This window comes from Ambystoma mexicanum, chromosome 3p (assembly GCF_040938575.1).
Source record: "Ambystoma mexicanum isolate Mex_15411 chromosome 3p, UKY_AmexF1_1, whole genome shotgun sequence".
Lineage (NCBI taxonomy): Eukaryota > Metazoa > Chordata > Amphibia > Caudata > Ambystomatidae > Ambystoma > Ambystoma mexicanum.
Genome location: NC_090925.1, coordinates 836,458,550 through 836,475,543, shown reverse-complemented (window position 1 = coordinate 836,475,543; position 16,994 = coordinate 836,458,550). Strand labels below are relative to the sequence as shown.

Below are 16,994 nucleotides of genomic sequence, written 5' to 3'. Positions count from 1 at the left end.
ATCACTCACCGAGCACTGCACAAGATAGACCCTAAATACCTACAACAGAAAATCACCCCCTAACACTCCACCAGAAACCTGAGATCAAGCACCACTCTTCTTCTAGTGATCCCCCCTCCAAATCAACCAGAATTGGAGGTTCCACTTTCTCATTCCTGGCTCCAACATCTCAAATTCGCTGCCACCCCACATCCGACACACAACCACATGCCCTTCTGAAGGGCCCTCAAGACTTGGATGTTCACCAGCATCATGAACTGAATCGTATCCAATCATGTCATTGCTGGAATCCCTAGACGGCCATGATGTGGTGGGTGGACAAGGTGCTGCACCTGGATGGTTTCTGAAGGTTGGCCTTGGGTCACACTTCGATGGATGTGATGGTGGACAATGTGTCACACTGGAAAAAGTCACTGCTAAAAGCCAGGTAAGATGGTAAGGGTAGGGAACACTGCATTTCAGTACAAAGTCTTTGCTTCTCTGTCTGCCTCACTTAAACCGGTGTACCTTGTGGTTGCCGTGGCAATCACTAGGCCAATTCCACTACAACTGCATTCACACCACATCTTGCATACTACATATGTTTGCTTCCCGAGTGCACTTCAGCTTCTGCATATACCTGCATACCACACACTGTGGGTAATAATAAGCAGCGCTCAGATACCTGAGGGTTCGTAGCGCTATATAAATGCGAAATTATTATTATTTTATTTTATTATATGCACCAAACTCTGACCACACTCACAACCACTCGATACATACTGCTGAATCTAGCTGTATGGAATGCTTTTGAATTTAGGTGCGTACTAAGTGCAGGGAAGTCTAAATCTAAGTGCTTGATAAACAGCTTTCATTACAAATATGGGTGACGTTAGAAGTACCTGCTGTATTGAATCTAGGTAAATCATGGGTCTATTTAATGTTTGGATGTAATGTCCCCCTCTCCCCCAACAAAATTCAGTTCAGCTGCTCATATGTCTCTCCTGCTTCACATGCCTTGCTCAACCCCTCTTGCACTATAACTCCGCTATCCCCCTTGATAAAATGTGGTTCTGCTTCACATACTCTGCTCAACACCTCTGGCACTGGAATGCGTCTGTCCCCTACGATGAGGTTCGGTCTAGCTGCTCACATGATGTCTCTCCGGCTTCACATACTCTGCTCAACACCTCTGGCACTGGAATGCGTCTGTCCCCCACGATGAGGTTCGGTCTAGCTGCTCGCATGATGTCTCTCCGGCTTCACATACTCTGCTCAACACCTCTGGCACTGGAATGCGTCTGCCCCCCACGATGAGGTTCGGTCTAGCTGCTCACATGATGTCTCTCCGGCTTCACATACTCTGCTCAACCCCTCTGGCACTGGAATGCGTCTGTCCTCCACGATGAGGTTCGGTCTAGCTGCTCACATGATGTCTCTCCGGCTTCACATACTCTGCTCAACCCCTCTGGCACTGGAATGCGTCTGTCCCCCACGATGAGGTTCGGTCTAGCTGCTCACATGATGTCTCTCCGGCTTCACATACTCTGCTCAACACCTCTGGCACTAGAATGCGCCTGTCCCCTACGATGCGGTTCGGTCTAGCTGCTCACATGATGTCTCTCCGGCTTCACATACTTTGCTCAACACCTCTGGCACTAGAGTGCAGCTATCTCCCATGATAAAATTCGGCCTAGCTGCTCACATAATGTCTCTCTCACATATTCTTCAGGCTACCTCCACACACCCACTCATACGCCTGCTCAGCCTGGGTGACTAGCAGGGACTTGGCCTCCCCTACTGACCTTAACACTGGCTAAGTGCACACATGCACTCTATCTCTCTCTCTGACGAATGTTCCCATACTTGGACTTTGGTCCCCCAAAGGCGTTCAACCTACAGCACATTGAGACCATACCAATGGTGAATGGCGCTATACAAATGCCCATTACATTACATTACAGAATGACCCTTGAGGTAGAGGGTGGCGTGGCCATGTGGCCGGTGTCTGTAACGTGATGTTGGTCTTGGGAGCCGGTGCAGGAAGGACCCCTTGACCTACCATACCGTGCCACGGTAGATTGGAAGGGGTTTATCACCTGTGGCAAGAACGCACCTCCATCTCTTTTACGGAAGCCCCTAGTTTAGGGAGAGCAGGTAATACACAAACACACTTGTGGGGCAAGTTTACACAACACAAGAGAACATACACACAGGAATCCCAGGAATTACATTTCCCAAGGGGAGTACTTAGAAGGTGGTCACAGCTTCTGACACAGTAAAACTTGTACTGGAATCTGATAAGTATGTGGTCCACCGCACGTATATCCGGCCCGGCGGTCAGTATGCATGAGCAGCTCTGCACCAAGAACTATGTCTCTGAATGATTTACAAACGCAGCCTTTATCATGGCTCTAGCACCTCTCTGTGCCAGGGTTGTGGAGCCAGAGAAGGGTCAGGAAAACCACAAACCATCATTGCCCAACCAATCCAGTTCTGCACCTGCAAAAATGCACACCTGAATGCAGTTAGGTGGAGGGTCCTAGAAGGTGAAGCCAGACCACTATACATACACACCTCTAGTTTAGACGAGTATGAAGGAGGCGGGACAGTGATGGCCAGTGGGAGACAAAGGAGATTGGGGAGAGCAAGTAGATGGTGAGAGAACAGAGAAAGGAAAGTGGTTTGTGGAAGACCTAAGGAAACATATTTCAAGGGAGAGGGTAGACATCAACGAGGTGGAGGGAGAAATAAGCTTAATGGTTTTTGGGGGAGACCTCAAAGAAGAGGAGAGCTTAGTCGATCCATCAAGGGAGTGGTGGAGGCATACATTCAGGAGTCGGTTGGTAGGGCTAACTAGGGAGAGGAGGAGGGGGAGAAGTACAACCAGGAAGTCATTGGGGTGGAAGAGATACCAAGGAGGAGAGGACGACCATCATAGAGAAGATCAGAGGAGAAACCAGAGGGAGGGCAGAGAGTAATAGGAACTCCCTAAGACTGGGAGGAGTGAGTGGAGGAGGGGGTGGAGGTAAGAGCATGTGGAAGGTGTCAAGGAGGTGGAAGATCACAAGAGAGGAGAGAAAGGATCAGGAGGTTCAGGAATGGGTCCATTAGGCATGAGACATTTACAACTTGTCGGAGAGGTAGATGAGGGCAGGGTGTTGGGGACTTGAGTCAGGACAACAAGGAAGGGAGGTAGGAATGGCACCCTGGCTCAGCCTGTAAACAATCTCAGGTGGCCAAGCATCTTGGCAGAAACTTGGACTGGCTTACTACCTTGCGCAGCCATGCCCGGGGGCCTAACATGCCAGGGCAAACAGGGCCACAAGACCCAAACGGATGAGTCTACCAGGAGGTGGGAAGGACAAGGGGAAGATCTGAATCTACATGTCCAGGAATAAGTGGGAAAGTGTTAGGGTGCAAGGACAGTAAACTATCCTCAGAACTGTGAGAGACTGTGAAAGCAGGGGTCCTAGGAAGGGATCCCTGGAATTTAGGGGTTTGAAACGCAGAGACTTTTGTTGTGGAACCCAGAAACCGTTTGTTTGGGACCCAAAAACATGTTGTTGATACTAAGGAAAAGCTACCCTGTATAGTTTCACGGGTGACACTCGCAGACTCTCCCTCTATACCAGTGGTATTCAAACTGTGGGGCGCGACCCCCCAGGGGTCCGCGGGTGCATCCCTTGGGGGCCCTGAGAGCTCAGCATGAAATATAAAAAAAAGTTTTTGTTTTTTTTTTAGATTGGAAGAAATGGGCAGGGGTGGCTCACATGGTCGGGCTGAAGCATGAAACTGTCTCGGGCAACAATGAAAAAGTGGCCCGCAGTTGTAAATGGATATTCATTCCTTTAGTCACAGACTGGGCCTCATTACAACTATGGCGGTACGGTAACAACGGTGCCGGTAAGCTACCGGCACCATTGCTATCGTACCGCCATAGTTAGAGTTGAGCTCGCGGGTGCCTGACAACCCGCCAGGTCTGACCTGGCAGGCCATGCGGCACCCGCGAGCACAGTTCGTCGGATGCACCGGCACTATTAAAAACGGTGCCGGTGCATCCGAGCTCCACATTCCCACTGAGCCCTATGGGGTTCAAATGGGAATGGGGATCTACCGGTACCGGCACCCGCGAAAGGGCAATTATCGGGTCCGCCTAACTCGTCATGACCCAGTAATTTCCCATTCGCGGGTGCTGGACCCGGATGCAACTCCGGCGGCAGCCGTGCCGGTTTTACCGGCACAGCTACCACCAGGGTTGTAATGAGGCCCACTGTTTCAATAGTACCCAAGGGGGTGCTTTGTGTTAAAATGTAAGTAAATTGTGATATATTCACCAACAATGGTCAAAATTACCAACTGCATAGTTAAGTAACTCAACAAACTGGTCCACATTGGCCAAAATGGTGGCCCATTTTACTAGCCCACACTAGCATTTTACATTTTTGGTACAGGCATTGCCCTATAGGCCAGTCTGACCCCTTCGGTTTATCCATAATGGCGAGGGGGCGCCCACCCAGTGGCCCCTCACCCATTATGGAGGAGCTAAGGAGCCAGCCAAGTGAAACAGTGAGCACTCCCTCAGCTGCTTTTTCCAGCTGATGGAGTGCTCCTGGGCTGGCTGAACTGTCAAACACTGTCTCCCTTTGACAGTTCAGTTTAGTTCCCCAGCCGCACATGCTCACTGAGCCATGCAAATGCTGGGGCGTTTTGCTTCGCCAGCATTGCATAGCTCATTGGAAATGCTGGCTGGGGCACTGCATGTCTGTATGTCCGAGGGGGAGCTCCTGCGCCTCCTCGCACATACGGACAGAGCAGCCTGGAGCAGGGCGTTTCAGCACCCACACGCAGGCCAATGCAGGAGGTACGTTTTGTTTATGTTAATTGTTTTTATTTAAACATGTGTATGGATGCGTGTATGCTTATGTTATGAGTGAGTGTATGGTGATGGATGCTCGTGTGAATGATAGAGTGATTGCTGTATGAATGTGCAGCACCTTGCATACACACATAATCATGTTGATTGTGGTCGGCCCAGTGGGGCCAGGGGACAGGGATGGCATCTTTTTACTGGACATCTATCATAGATGTCCAGTAAAAAATGTCATGCCTGCCCCATGGGCCCCCAGCACCAATTGCAAACTGTTTGGCTATTTACCCATTTTTGTGTTAAAAGTATGCACTACAATGCAACATTTTAAACCATTATTTAAAAAAAAACCAGGGGCAAACGCCCCCCGAACCCTCGTTTATTGGTTCGGGCTCCCTCACTATGCTCGGTCGCTATGGCATTTTTGGGGGAAATAGTTATGCCCCTCCACTTAAAAAAATCACCAGCCGCCACTGGCCCTCAGACTGTGTTGGGAACGGGATGGGGGGAACCCAGGGACTATGGTGGGAGCACAATGGGTGGGAACCATGGGATAGTGGTGGGAGCAGAGTGGGGAGAGCCCAGGGTGTGTGATGGGGTGGGGAGAGACCAGGGACTGGGTAGGAGTGGGATGAGGCAGCCCAGCGACTGTGATGGAAGCAGGTGACGGCGACCTGCCCAAATTTTGCTCAGGGGGGCTCCGGCCAAAAAAGTTTGAAGACCACTGCTCTATTCTGACCTAGAAAATAAACATCCTGAACCTATCGTCTCCTGTATAGCTTATGTTACAGGCCCTTTCTTCAACTTTTGGGAGGGTATGTTTCTGTGTTCTTAGACTGGCCTGGAACAGGAGAGCAGCTGTAGAGGCTTAAATACACAAATGTTCTTGTTTCCCAATATGTACCATGTTTAGTGAACGTTTCATTAATAGTCTGTGTTTTATTGAGTTTACTCCCTGTGCTATCCCAGGCCAAGCTCTGACCATGTCACCCTAACTACCTCAGGCCTGCCCAATGTAGCACCCCATGTATCGCTTGCTTGCTTACTGACAAAGTTCGCCCCAGTGTTATTCCTAGTGCCAAGTTCCGCCCCAATGTTGCTCTCAGGGCCCACAAAACTGCTCCTTGACTCCCCCTCCCCAAACCCACTTCCCCGCTCAAACACACATGTATTCACATATACACACTTTCATTCAAACGCTGGTGCTCTCACACAAAATGTTTTCATGCTTGCTTTTTTTCTTCCAAGTCTCTGAACTGTACTCTGCTCTTTGCTGACTCGGAAACAGGAAGCCTGTTGGGAAGTGATTGACAATTCCCTCCTTGGACCCCGGCTACGAATGGACAATGGCAGGCTAGTAGAGCCTCAAAATAGAGGTCTTCAGGGCTTCTAGTGATCTGAGGGTCTTCAGTGCAGTGCAACTCCTTGTCTGCAAAGCGCCCCCACCCCCCAGTTAGGGAGAATTCTCAAAATGTTCTAATTGCTCTTACCTTTTGAGACCCCCAGCAACTTTGCTGGATTTCTAGGATTTTCTTTTTTTACCTGGGAAGAGTGAGAGCCTTTTTTCCCACTTTTCCATGTATTTTGTGTGTGTTTTACTTTTGTGTTCTTTGGTTATGGAGTTTTAAAACATCTCCAGTGGCATCATCTTTTTCTGTGTGTCATACAGCACCTTCAGTGCAATGGCACAGGGGTGTCTTTCAGACTCCCCAAGGTTTAAATACCTTCACTGGGACTGACTACCATCTCCCAGAGCATGTAAAGTTAAATTGGCTTTACTAGTCTCCTTAAATGTACTGACCCAGCACACACTATCTTCCTATAGAGTAGTGGGGGGGTTGCTTACCTTCCCCGGAGACAAAACAGTCATGTAACAGTAACATGTTACCTTTTCCTACTTTAAATGGCTGGTGGCAGTGGTTTAGATCAACTACCGTGATTTTTCCCGACCGCTAACAATGGTAGCTAAACATCGGGTCAGCCATGTTTTTCAATATGGCGCCCAAGACCTATCTGTAAAAACAAACTCGGGTTACCTTTTTTCGCCATTTCTTTTAGGAAAAGTCCTTCTTGTGTTTGTCTCTGCGCGCCAAACCAAGTTTGGTCCCTTTCTTCTTGGCCTTTGGCGGGCTTCAGTGCTGAAGCCCTCCTCTGGCGCCCGAGTGTCTGGGGTGGACAGGATGTGAGGGAGGTGCCCGAATCTCCCTGTGCTTAGTCTCCAAGGAGACCTGAATGCACTCTGGCATGATTGGCTGGCTGACTGTCCGGCAAGGACAGCCACCCTGCTGGGTGAGTGACAGCCAGGCTGGAATGAATGGAGGAAAACTGTTTAAAAGCAGGTCTCTGGGACTTGGAAAGCAGAGTCGACCACTGGAACGAAAGAACCGAAGAGGACTGCTGCAACTCCTGGACGACCGGTGAAGACCTGCTGCAGGTCCGAATTGCCTGAAACTCCAATCGACGGAGAAGCCCTTCAAGGTTAACTTCTTCCCTTGAGTTTGGTGGGAACAACCAACTCGTAAGCCACCTGGACACCGTCCTTATCGGGTCGAATTTTCATCAGAGTGCTGTTGAAAACCGAATAGCCAGAGGCAAGGAAACCAGCTTGTGGACTTTAAGGCACTCGCACCTTAAACCGACGTCTTGTTACAGCTTTTGGCCTCATCCCTGGGCAGTGCAGGAACCTCCCGATGTCCTCCTTCTTGTCCCCATGACTGAAGCCCAGGAACAGCAAGATCTGCTCGAACTGCCTGGAACAACTGCCTCAGCTACAGCTTTCTTCATTGACAAGGTACTGTGCAAATGCGGTCCGGAACTATTTTCAGCCATCGAGAAAGTGCGTGAAACTTTCCTCAACTTCGAAGGCTGGTCCTTCCCTAAACATTCGTCAAATGTTTCACCTAGGCAAATTCTTCTAAACTCTGTGGCAAATACTTAACCGTTATCTAGCAGAACTGTGCTATCCTATACAAAGACTCTGAACCATCATTGACTTTGCCCAGGCCTATGAGAAGAATGTCTGGTTGTATTTAACTGAATCCCTTTGCCCTGCCTATGAATGTATTTGGGCTGTCTATTCTTATAACCTTGTCTTGTTATCTCTTTATTAAGTATCTGAAGTGCCATTTTGCTCCCACTTCACATGAGCTAAACTTATTCATTTACTTACTGGTTGGATTTTTGTGGTGTATTAGTGTGTGATATTGAGCTGCTTATGCTAGTGGAAGGTTTTCTAACTGACTGAGTAAATAAATGTATATTCTTTGACCAAGAAAACTTGAGTAAGTGTTTGTTTGAAACACTGTATTAGTTGGTCCTTTGTGTAACTTGTTCTACTCCTCACTTAAGCTCTTGAGATAAGTCTGGGTGCTCAGCCATCGCTACCACTTTACTGTGTAGTACAGGCTTGTACTAAAGGTGAAATTGTGCTTACACTTGTAGTCCTAGTTGCCTGTAGTGTTCCAAAAGGGTACTGCAGGTGATTCTGCCTAACACCCCCCCCCCCCACCCCATTGGACAGCATCCCATCTCACAAGCTTCTGCAGTGCTTCTATCCATGCAGGCAAACAAAAGCAGTGTCCTGCATCGAATATTAGGGCCTGGCAAATGTCTAATACTTATACACAAGCCAAACTGTTGGCTTTGCCAATGCTTGTTTTTCATGGGACTTCAGTGAAGGACATGCACAGTGCTTAGAAATTGAGTGGCTGAAGGCAGACCTGGCTAAGACGTGCTTTTATTACACCAGTGGTGGATTTACAGCTCAACTTAAGTCATTAACTCTCCGAAGACCGCTTTGAAAAAACACTGGCAGGCTCTTTGAGTGCAACGTTTGATGGTACGGCTTGATTAAAGTGAGCTCAAAGAGTTCCTGTGAGGAGGCGGTTTGAGCGGAGAGGGGCAGGAACTGGGTGGGAGTGGCTGTAGGGTTTAGCATGGCGTGGCATGGGCAGTCAATGAGTGGCAAATAGCCAAACAACACCTTCTGGCTGAGCGTCCCTCCTCATATGCCATTCCTCCCTGTCTGTACTCGAAGGCAATAGTTTCGGCTTATAGGCCGCTGATAGCAGAAAGGGCAGTACTGGTAAGAGTGGGGAAATGCTTCTGTGGCCTTTTGCCTTCATTTATTGTCTGGCCCATAGCCCAATCATGTGAAATTCCTGCTGCATACCCAAAATATTCCTCCCACCCGATTAAACTTACTGGGGAGTTCCCAACAGGGCACCTCTTGCACAATCACTTCCTTATTCGAGGACTTGTGCATAAAGCCTGTTGGGGTTTAACATAACATGTTTAGGTGTGAATGCAAGACCTTCCCCTCTTAATAAATAGCAGAGGGTTTTTAGAACCCCACAGCCCCCTTCTCAATTGAACAAAGGGCAGATTGAGCGACCCGCAAATGGCACGTTTCCTTTCAAGGTCCTCTCTGCCATGTTTCCCAGCCTGTTTAAACTGCGGTTTCCATCCCACAGAGAATGCACGATTGCTATCTGTTCTTAATCTGCCAAAGTAAATCTAGGTGTGCGTCTTGTACTTGGCAGAGGAAGGGATTATCCGAAATGTTCAGCATTGATTAGGCCATGCCAATACTTTACTTTGTAAATCCTCAGGGGTTCATGTGTGCTGCTTTTGTGTTGTGGGCCGCTGCCCTGAGCCCCAGGCCCCGTTTTAGACCAGATTGCACCCCAGGCAGGAAGCATGGTTGGCGCCCCCCCAACATGTTGGGAGAGGTGCTAACTGCAGAGACGATGGGGGAGGGGCAGACTTACTTGTGTGGGGGCATCTAACTTCTTTACACATTCTAATGACACTATTCTGCAGATTCAATGTCACAATCAGTTAACTCTCTCCTTCACAACTGAAATCACAGAGAAACCACACACTTAAGCACTGCTGTGAGAATGAACAGTCTCCTGCTCCTACCCTTCCAATCACTCCCCTGACATGAAAGTACAAACACCCCTCCGATTTCAATTGCCTAAAAATGTATGCATATGCTAACAATTAAATGTTTTACATTAGTAATTACCGGGAATGTATTAACTCTGCAGCCACCAGCATCATTGTCTGTGTTCAGGTTTTACCAATCATGATGAACGGAAGAGGGGTGTGATCGCTGGAGTCTGAAATCTCTTACTAAGATAAGGGGATGGGGTCATGGGGGTTGATGTGTTTTGCTTAAGATAGTGATCAGTGGTATTTTCCTGGGCTCTGCTTGATTCACTCGAGATGGACGGTTGGGGGAGGGAGATGTGGGTCGGCAGTCTAACCAGGGCCTGTGCCCCTCCCCCCACCAGTATCCCCACCCGCTCATTTGTGTGAGATCTGGTGCTTCTCCAGTGCCTGTGTGGGCCTAGGTGTGTGACCGGGAGCAACACAATGATGGTTGCAGCTTTGTGTCTGTGTGCCCTGTGTAGTCTATTAGCAGACACCAGCAGCAGAGGGAAGCCTGGTTTGAGGGCACCTTTGTGACAGATTGCAGAGTGCTCGGGAACGAAATATGTAAGCATATGTGGGTGCTGTATCACTTCTCTGCACGGCCCATTTAGCCAGCAGTCACGAATATTCAAGTTGATTGCATTATTTCAGTGACCACATGGATGGCAAGGAGGAAACGTAAATGGTGGACTTCTAAATATATACTGTTGCTTCTGCGATCCACGACCCCAACCTTACTTTGTGGTATTACAGTGTAATACTACATTCCGAATGCTCGTTCCTCTATAGTGTTTATATTGGTTGAACAATAGTAATATTAACAATAAGCTATTTTAGGTTATTTTACAATTTTAATTTTGGAAATGAAATATTTGATGTATATACATTGTTGTGCTTGTGCTACACCCAGAGCACAGCAAAGAAAGGGCTTTATATGTTTGTGTTAAAGTGGCGACAGTCATTTTAAAAGTAGGGTATTTCGCATTTCGCTTATTATGTGAGTAAAATGTACATGAAGGCGGTTACTCTTTTAATGAATGGGCTTTGTAGTGCCCCGTTACAGTGACAAATTAAACACCTTTGCATTCCTGAATTGCATTACTAATACATACAGCTTGTGATATGAGAGACTCTTATATTACTGTTTTACGCTCGTACTGCCTGGTCGTTGCACCGCTGCCCCACCACACCGATCTGCACAGCACTTACCCCACAAAGCAAGATGCAGAGATACAATAATGTAAACCCAGGCACATCACCTCTTCACATCCAGACTGTGTGTCCAACACTGGCACATGTACCCGAGATACTAACCACTGAAGCACAACTTCCCAAGTGCCATCAATCAGCCGCAGCTCTGTACAGCACGTGTGATCATCTAGGCCTCAGCCTGGGAACTGATAAGCAACAAATATTGCTTTTAAGGCCCGGCATCAAGGGATTGCAAAGACCCCAGGAGGGCCTGGCTTTGAACGCACCGCTGTTGAGAGCAGGCATTGGAGATTCTCATTATTTAACAGGTTTCATTTTGTTTTTTGTGTACAGTATGTACTTTTACAATAATTAAAATGTTGACAATGGTGTTGTTGGAGTAAGACCGTTCCCTGCTGAGCCCTCTGCCATACTGGGCTGCTCTGAGCAATCAGGCAAAGTGACATCTTTAGCCAGAATAAAAGCAGGGGGCATCATCAATAAAGGAAGACTCCCTGATTGCCTGATTTAAAAGCAGCCTTTGATGATGGCGCGAATCCCCTTTAGATTGCCTGAAATTGTGGATCACACCTAGCTTGCGTGGAGCCTGTTGGCCATAGTCATTTTGGAGTCTGGCAGGTTCACCTCGTACTCGGAGACCCAGAGAAGAGCGTTCAAACCCAGAGCCTCTGGGCTAATCCCAGCGGGGAGCTGTTCTGGCCACTCCCTCCGCTTCCCGGTTCCTCTTTTTGATACTCCCTGATCTTCTCTAACACATGTTCTCTCCTTTCTCACTTGCTCTGATGTTACCCTGCCCATCTGCCTCCTCTGCGCCCCCTAGCGATCGCTCAGTATCCTCTTTCTCTGTGAAAATATAAATGCATTTTCTTCTGCCACAGTGTGTAAAGCTAGGCCATTCTAGGTGTGTGTCAATAATCTAAGCCATTAAAGTATGTAACACAAAAAAAGCATGGTGTTCGAATAAAACATGCATATCAAAACAAAAACACAATTCTGTCAAACCTTGGACATCTGGGACTCTTCCATTACAATGAACCGCAGTGGCAACCAATTCCAACTGAGTCACACAGAGAATGTTCACCTGTCAGCAAATCACATTCCTATTCATTTATCCTACACCGTCCCCACACTTCTTACGCTTTCGACTCCACATAAACCTAAGCGTGGCTGTGTGCATGAACTCAGAAAACGTTTAAAAAAAATAAACAGCCCAAATGATTGGCTTTGTCAATTCTTGTTTTAATTAAATGAGCACCTTCACCACACACATCTTTGAGTTGTGCTAAAGGTTGTGTAGGCAGCTGCTGAGGGGAGGGGCTGGCATGAGAATGGCGTAGAGGTGCAGCATTCAGGCTGCTACACACGCTCTGCACCAGGAGCCATCTAATTGGCTGTGGGCTAATGAATGAGAGAAGGTCTGGCAGCTCCAGGTGCTCACTGGCATTCACGCCCTGGACGAACACACAGTTTGCCTTGCATAAGGCCAGCCCTAGCTGGAACTGTTGCACACTGTCACTATTTGCAAAGTCTGAAAGTTGACATGCGCCTGGCCTCGAACAGCAGGTGTTTGCGCATAAGGAGGTGCCCGATGCCACACCGGTATCCAGCATGTGCTGTTGCAGGCCATGTCTTCGTGACACGTAGGTGACCCCCTTGAAAGCGCTTCCTTTGTCTGCGCCCGGCTTGCACACCAGACGTCGGACTCATTTCATTGTTTCGCCTTCCCCTACGCGGTTGCCCAACCTGTGCAACTCTGACTGACGCCCTTTCGAAACCCGGAAGCCATGTCAAAAAGGGGACTATGTGGTAGTCTTTCGGGTTTCTGCACCTCCTGCCTGAGGCGATCTATTACACTGTGGGTACCGTGAGCGTATCGGGCTGAGGCACAGCTCCACTGCAAAAACTCACAGCCTCCGGTCATCTTTACCAATTGTATCAATGTTGTTTGGGTGGACACAGGCTCTGCCTCCTGCCCCGACCAAATGGAGCAAGTGCCCAGCTGTCGCAGTAAATCTTGCAGCCATATCCGGGTTCCCTAGCACATCCGCTTGCCATACTCCCTCGCGCGTCTCTCTGTGGTACCGCTGTACATGACAAGGCCCCTGGGTGTTGCCGTACACCTGTGTCATTTAGTGGTAACTTTAGTGTGTGCCTGCAGCCTTTGAAGCCCACTAAGAAAACGGGGGCTATTACTAACCCTCTCTTTATCAGTCTCAGAAAGTGAAAAGTCAGAAAGTGTGTGTGCGTGTGAGGGTGTGTGTGCGTGAGGGTGTGTCCTCTCTGCATCTTACCCTGTGATAGAAGTGTACCAAAAAAGTAGTGAAACTGTGACTCCGGTGGGGGACACAGTAGGAAAGGAGCAACGCGCAACACATTCAAGATTTGCAGTCATGCAGGTTGACAGCCAATTAAGTTGAATAGACATCATTGTAGCTGTAACTGATATCCAGGTGGAGAAATGTGCTTTAGCTTCATAAAGAACGGTTCCCGAATGCTGAACATGGTTGTAAAAAGTATTGGGGCTGTAAACTGTAAAAAATAAAGTAGTGGAACACCGCGCCCGGCCGTTCCTGCTCGCTTCGATCACTGATCTTTCCCCGATGATTGATACCGTAACCCGTGAACTACATGCAGCGTATTACTCTGGGTAGCTGAAGGTAGAAGTCTTGCGGGCAGAAACTCCAAAAAGGAGCGCAAATGAAGAAAAGCGCAGAGCATTCACTTTTTTCATTTGCGCTCCTGGCTGAAATGTGCAGGTCACCTTATTCTCAAAGGTGACCTGTGCATCTCAGAAGGGACTGGCGAGCGGAGCAAAGATACGCCGTCCATCCCCCTTGCATAATGTATAACAGGCTGCTCTCGGCAAGGACGTGCTTGCTGGGAGCGCATTTCACCAAGATGGACCGTTTGTGAATTCGGGACGCGCTTTTAAATGCCCAGAAACGCCTGTGAAATGCACGCCGGGGGAGGGAGAAAGGGCATCTGAATGTGCGCGTCTTTATGAATTGGGCTGTTCCTTTTTTTGTCGCAAGTTTTGGGACTGTGGCACCTAGTGTTCAAGATAGTGTGTATGTTTGATACACTGGGCCAGTGTCAGAACTGACACAGAATTGTAACAGAGTAACTGCGCACCCTCTCCCTGCCACTGTAACACAGTAGCTCTGGGCCTGCAGAAATCAACACTCCAGATGAAATCAAGGAAAAAGAAACCAGCCGGTCAGAAGAGCAAAGAACAAAGAAAACCGGCCCATACAGTATTTATGGACAGGTTGTTTTGCTTTTTTCTCTCTGCACAACAAAAAGATAATATCGAATCTATATATAGTTCAGTGCCCACGTACCCCTGCGAGTCACAGGGGTGTTGCTAGGTCTGGAAGAGATCTGGGGCTAAGCTAATGTCTGGACTGGCGGCGGGACTCGGGGCTAGCTAGCATTTTGATTGTAGCACCTGAGCTTCGATTCGGGGCAACAACCCAAAGAACCGGGGCTATAGCCTCCTCAGCCCCCACCCGCCCCCAGCAACGCCTCTGCCTGCGACTGAAAGCCCAGTACCTCCACGCCACAACACTGTGCTTGAGAGGCTACTGAAGAAATATTGGCAGCAGCGAATTATTCAAGCAGCTAAATTAAACCCCTTACAAAACAGGCACTGAAAACACAACCTTCCCCAAAAACAACACAAACACTGACACAAGAACGACCGCAGCTCCAATGCTTCAAACTCTTCTGGCGTTGCTGCAGAGCGATGTTTGCTAGCAGAAGAAGGCCCGAGGGCAATGGCCTAGCTTTCGAGCAATGTTTCTAAGAAAAGCCAGGGTGACTGCTGGAGACGGATCTACGTGATTACTGCGACCCCCAGAAGTCCAACGGCCGAAAATGCAGGCGTTTTATTTATTTATTTCAATTTCCTTTACACCACATATATATGCGGGGGGAGACCCCCACAATATCCCCCCATACTTGTATTATATTCCATACACCCTCCCATACCCTGGGGGAAAAAAAGTCAGAATTTTCTGCAGTCAGAGTTATGGAGGCGACATTTTGGTATATTTCTGCTGGAGACTGGCTGGAGCCTGTGTGTCTGGAGCTGTAGGGTAGCCCAGACTTGTGTAGGGTTTCTTTCTGATATAGGATCTCATGCTTGTGCCCCCCTCGGCATACCTAACACCCCGTCCTTCTCTCACCCCTGCAGATGGCGACTGTCCGTGGTAAAGTGTACCTGGTGACGGGCGGCTGTGGGTTCCTGGGCTGGCACCTGGTGAAGATGCTGGTAGAGCGTTCCGATGGCGATGTGGCTGAGGTGCGCGTCTTTGACCTATACCTTGATGACAGCATGAGGCAACTGGGCACAGGTAAGACTGAAGACTGTCCCCAGACCTGGGGACGCAGCGCTCGGCGCGATACGCTCACAGGCTATGCTGGTCTATTTGGGGTCAGTCGTTAATGGAAGGCAGAGTGTTTCATTGTCTTGATGGATGCCCCCAATGTTGCGCGGGCATTGTGGCTACAGGGACACAGACCAGCCTATGGCTCGAACACCAGAAGGCGTTTCTCATGAGGAGGCAAAGTCAATCGTAAATCTGGAGAAGTTGCCTGACTTACTTTTAAGGAAAGGCCAGCAAAATAGAAAATGATAAGGGAAATCCTACCAAAGAGACACAAGCAGTCAGCCGGCTTCTTAAGTGGGTATCCAGTCATTGTATTGCAAACATTACAGAATGGTACGTAACAGAGCGGACAATAACCCTGGAAAACTCCGAACAAATTAAATAAATATATAACGGGGAGTTGGGTAAGCGGTTAAAATACTTCGGGATGGGGTTGGGGTGGCTTTATAATGGTGGAAAATCGGGGGGCTAATAACAATGTTGGTGTTTTTCAGTGCTTTGCCCGCAATGAAATGTACCACTCTGTAATTGTGGTCGGTAAACTCTCATATAACCCTTAAGTGGGGCGGGTCTCAGATCCGGCAAAGCTGTAACAAGGTTGACAAGTCCCTGCAAGATCCCCAATATTAGCAGAGGTTGTTAATGGAAGTAGGGGTGCACTCTTCCACAGTTTGCTCTCCTTGTCTGGCCGCCTTTGACCGCACAAGCACTGGCTGTTTTTTTTTTTTAGCCGTGTATTGGCAACCCCTCGCCATGGCATGGTATGTTATTTGGTTTTGCAGAGCACACTTGTCACCATGGACTGTGGCCCCCTGGCCAGAGGAGCCAACTTGTGAATTTACTGCTGGGTGGTGCCGCTGCCCAGGTTTTAGGGCAGTGGTATTGAAAGGGTTATTAACCGTGTTAGAGATTGGTTTCGCGGGGGTTTGGGGGCGGGTGCTTGGGCTCTGGAGCTCGCGCGTGGCCGGCACCCCTGCTCCTTGCGCTGGAAATGTCAGCGGGGTCGCTATAGCAGGAAGCTGGATTCTGCCCCAGCCTGGGGTGGGGGGGGGGCGCAAGTGGGAGAAGGTGGATAATGCTGTCTTCTGAAAGAGGCTAAAGGCCCCCCAGCCGGAGTTGACCTGCCAGTTTGCTCCACCACCGATAATGATCATGTGTCATTTATGTAGCGCCTTAATCCAAAGCGCTTTACAGAGCACATATTTACATACAATGTCACCCAACCGAAATTGGTACTCATTTATCGACCTCGGAAGGATGAAAGGCTGAGTTGGCCTGGCCGGGATTCGAACCTGCGACCTGCAGATCACGCTCAGATCGCAGCAGCGAGCACTCAACCGGCTGAGCTTTACCTCCTGTTTTCCTTCTTTTGAATCTAGACATTGCCAGAAAATGTGTCTGAAGCTCGCCGCAACGGATGGGCTGGAAAGTGCTTCTCATTTTCATTTGTTAAGAACATTATCGGGCCTTAAATGGTATCCTGTTGTTTAAACGCACAAAATTACTTCGAAGTGATTTACTTCGGAGACATTACTTTGAATTACTTTCAATGTTGTATATATAGTGGTGGGGTAAGGGGTAAAAAGGGGGTGTGGAGATGTTTG

At 48.6% G+C, this 16,994-nt stretch overlaps 1 protein-coding gene across 4 annotated transcripts in view; it reads left to right on the top strand.

Annotated features, from left to right (window-relative positions):
- The window catches only part of HSD3B7 (hydroxy-delta-5-steroid dehydrogenase, 3 beta- and steroid delta-isomerase 7), a 544,661-nt gene that overhangs the window by 298,263 nt on the left and 229,404 nt on the right, over positions 1-16,994 (top strand). For 3 of the 4 annotated variants that reach the window (XM_069651922.1, XM_069651923.1, XM_069651924.1), the window contains exon 3: positions 15,195-15,354. The exons of the other annotated variant lie outside the window; for it this stretch is intronic. In XM_069651922.1, the coding sequence (XP_069508023.1) occupies positions 15,195-15,354 (160 nt within the window). The remainder of the gene's footprint in view (positions 1-15,194; positions 15,355-16,994) is intronic. 4 annotated transcript variants of the gene reach the window in all.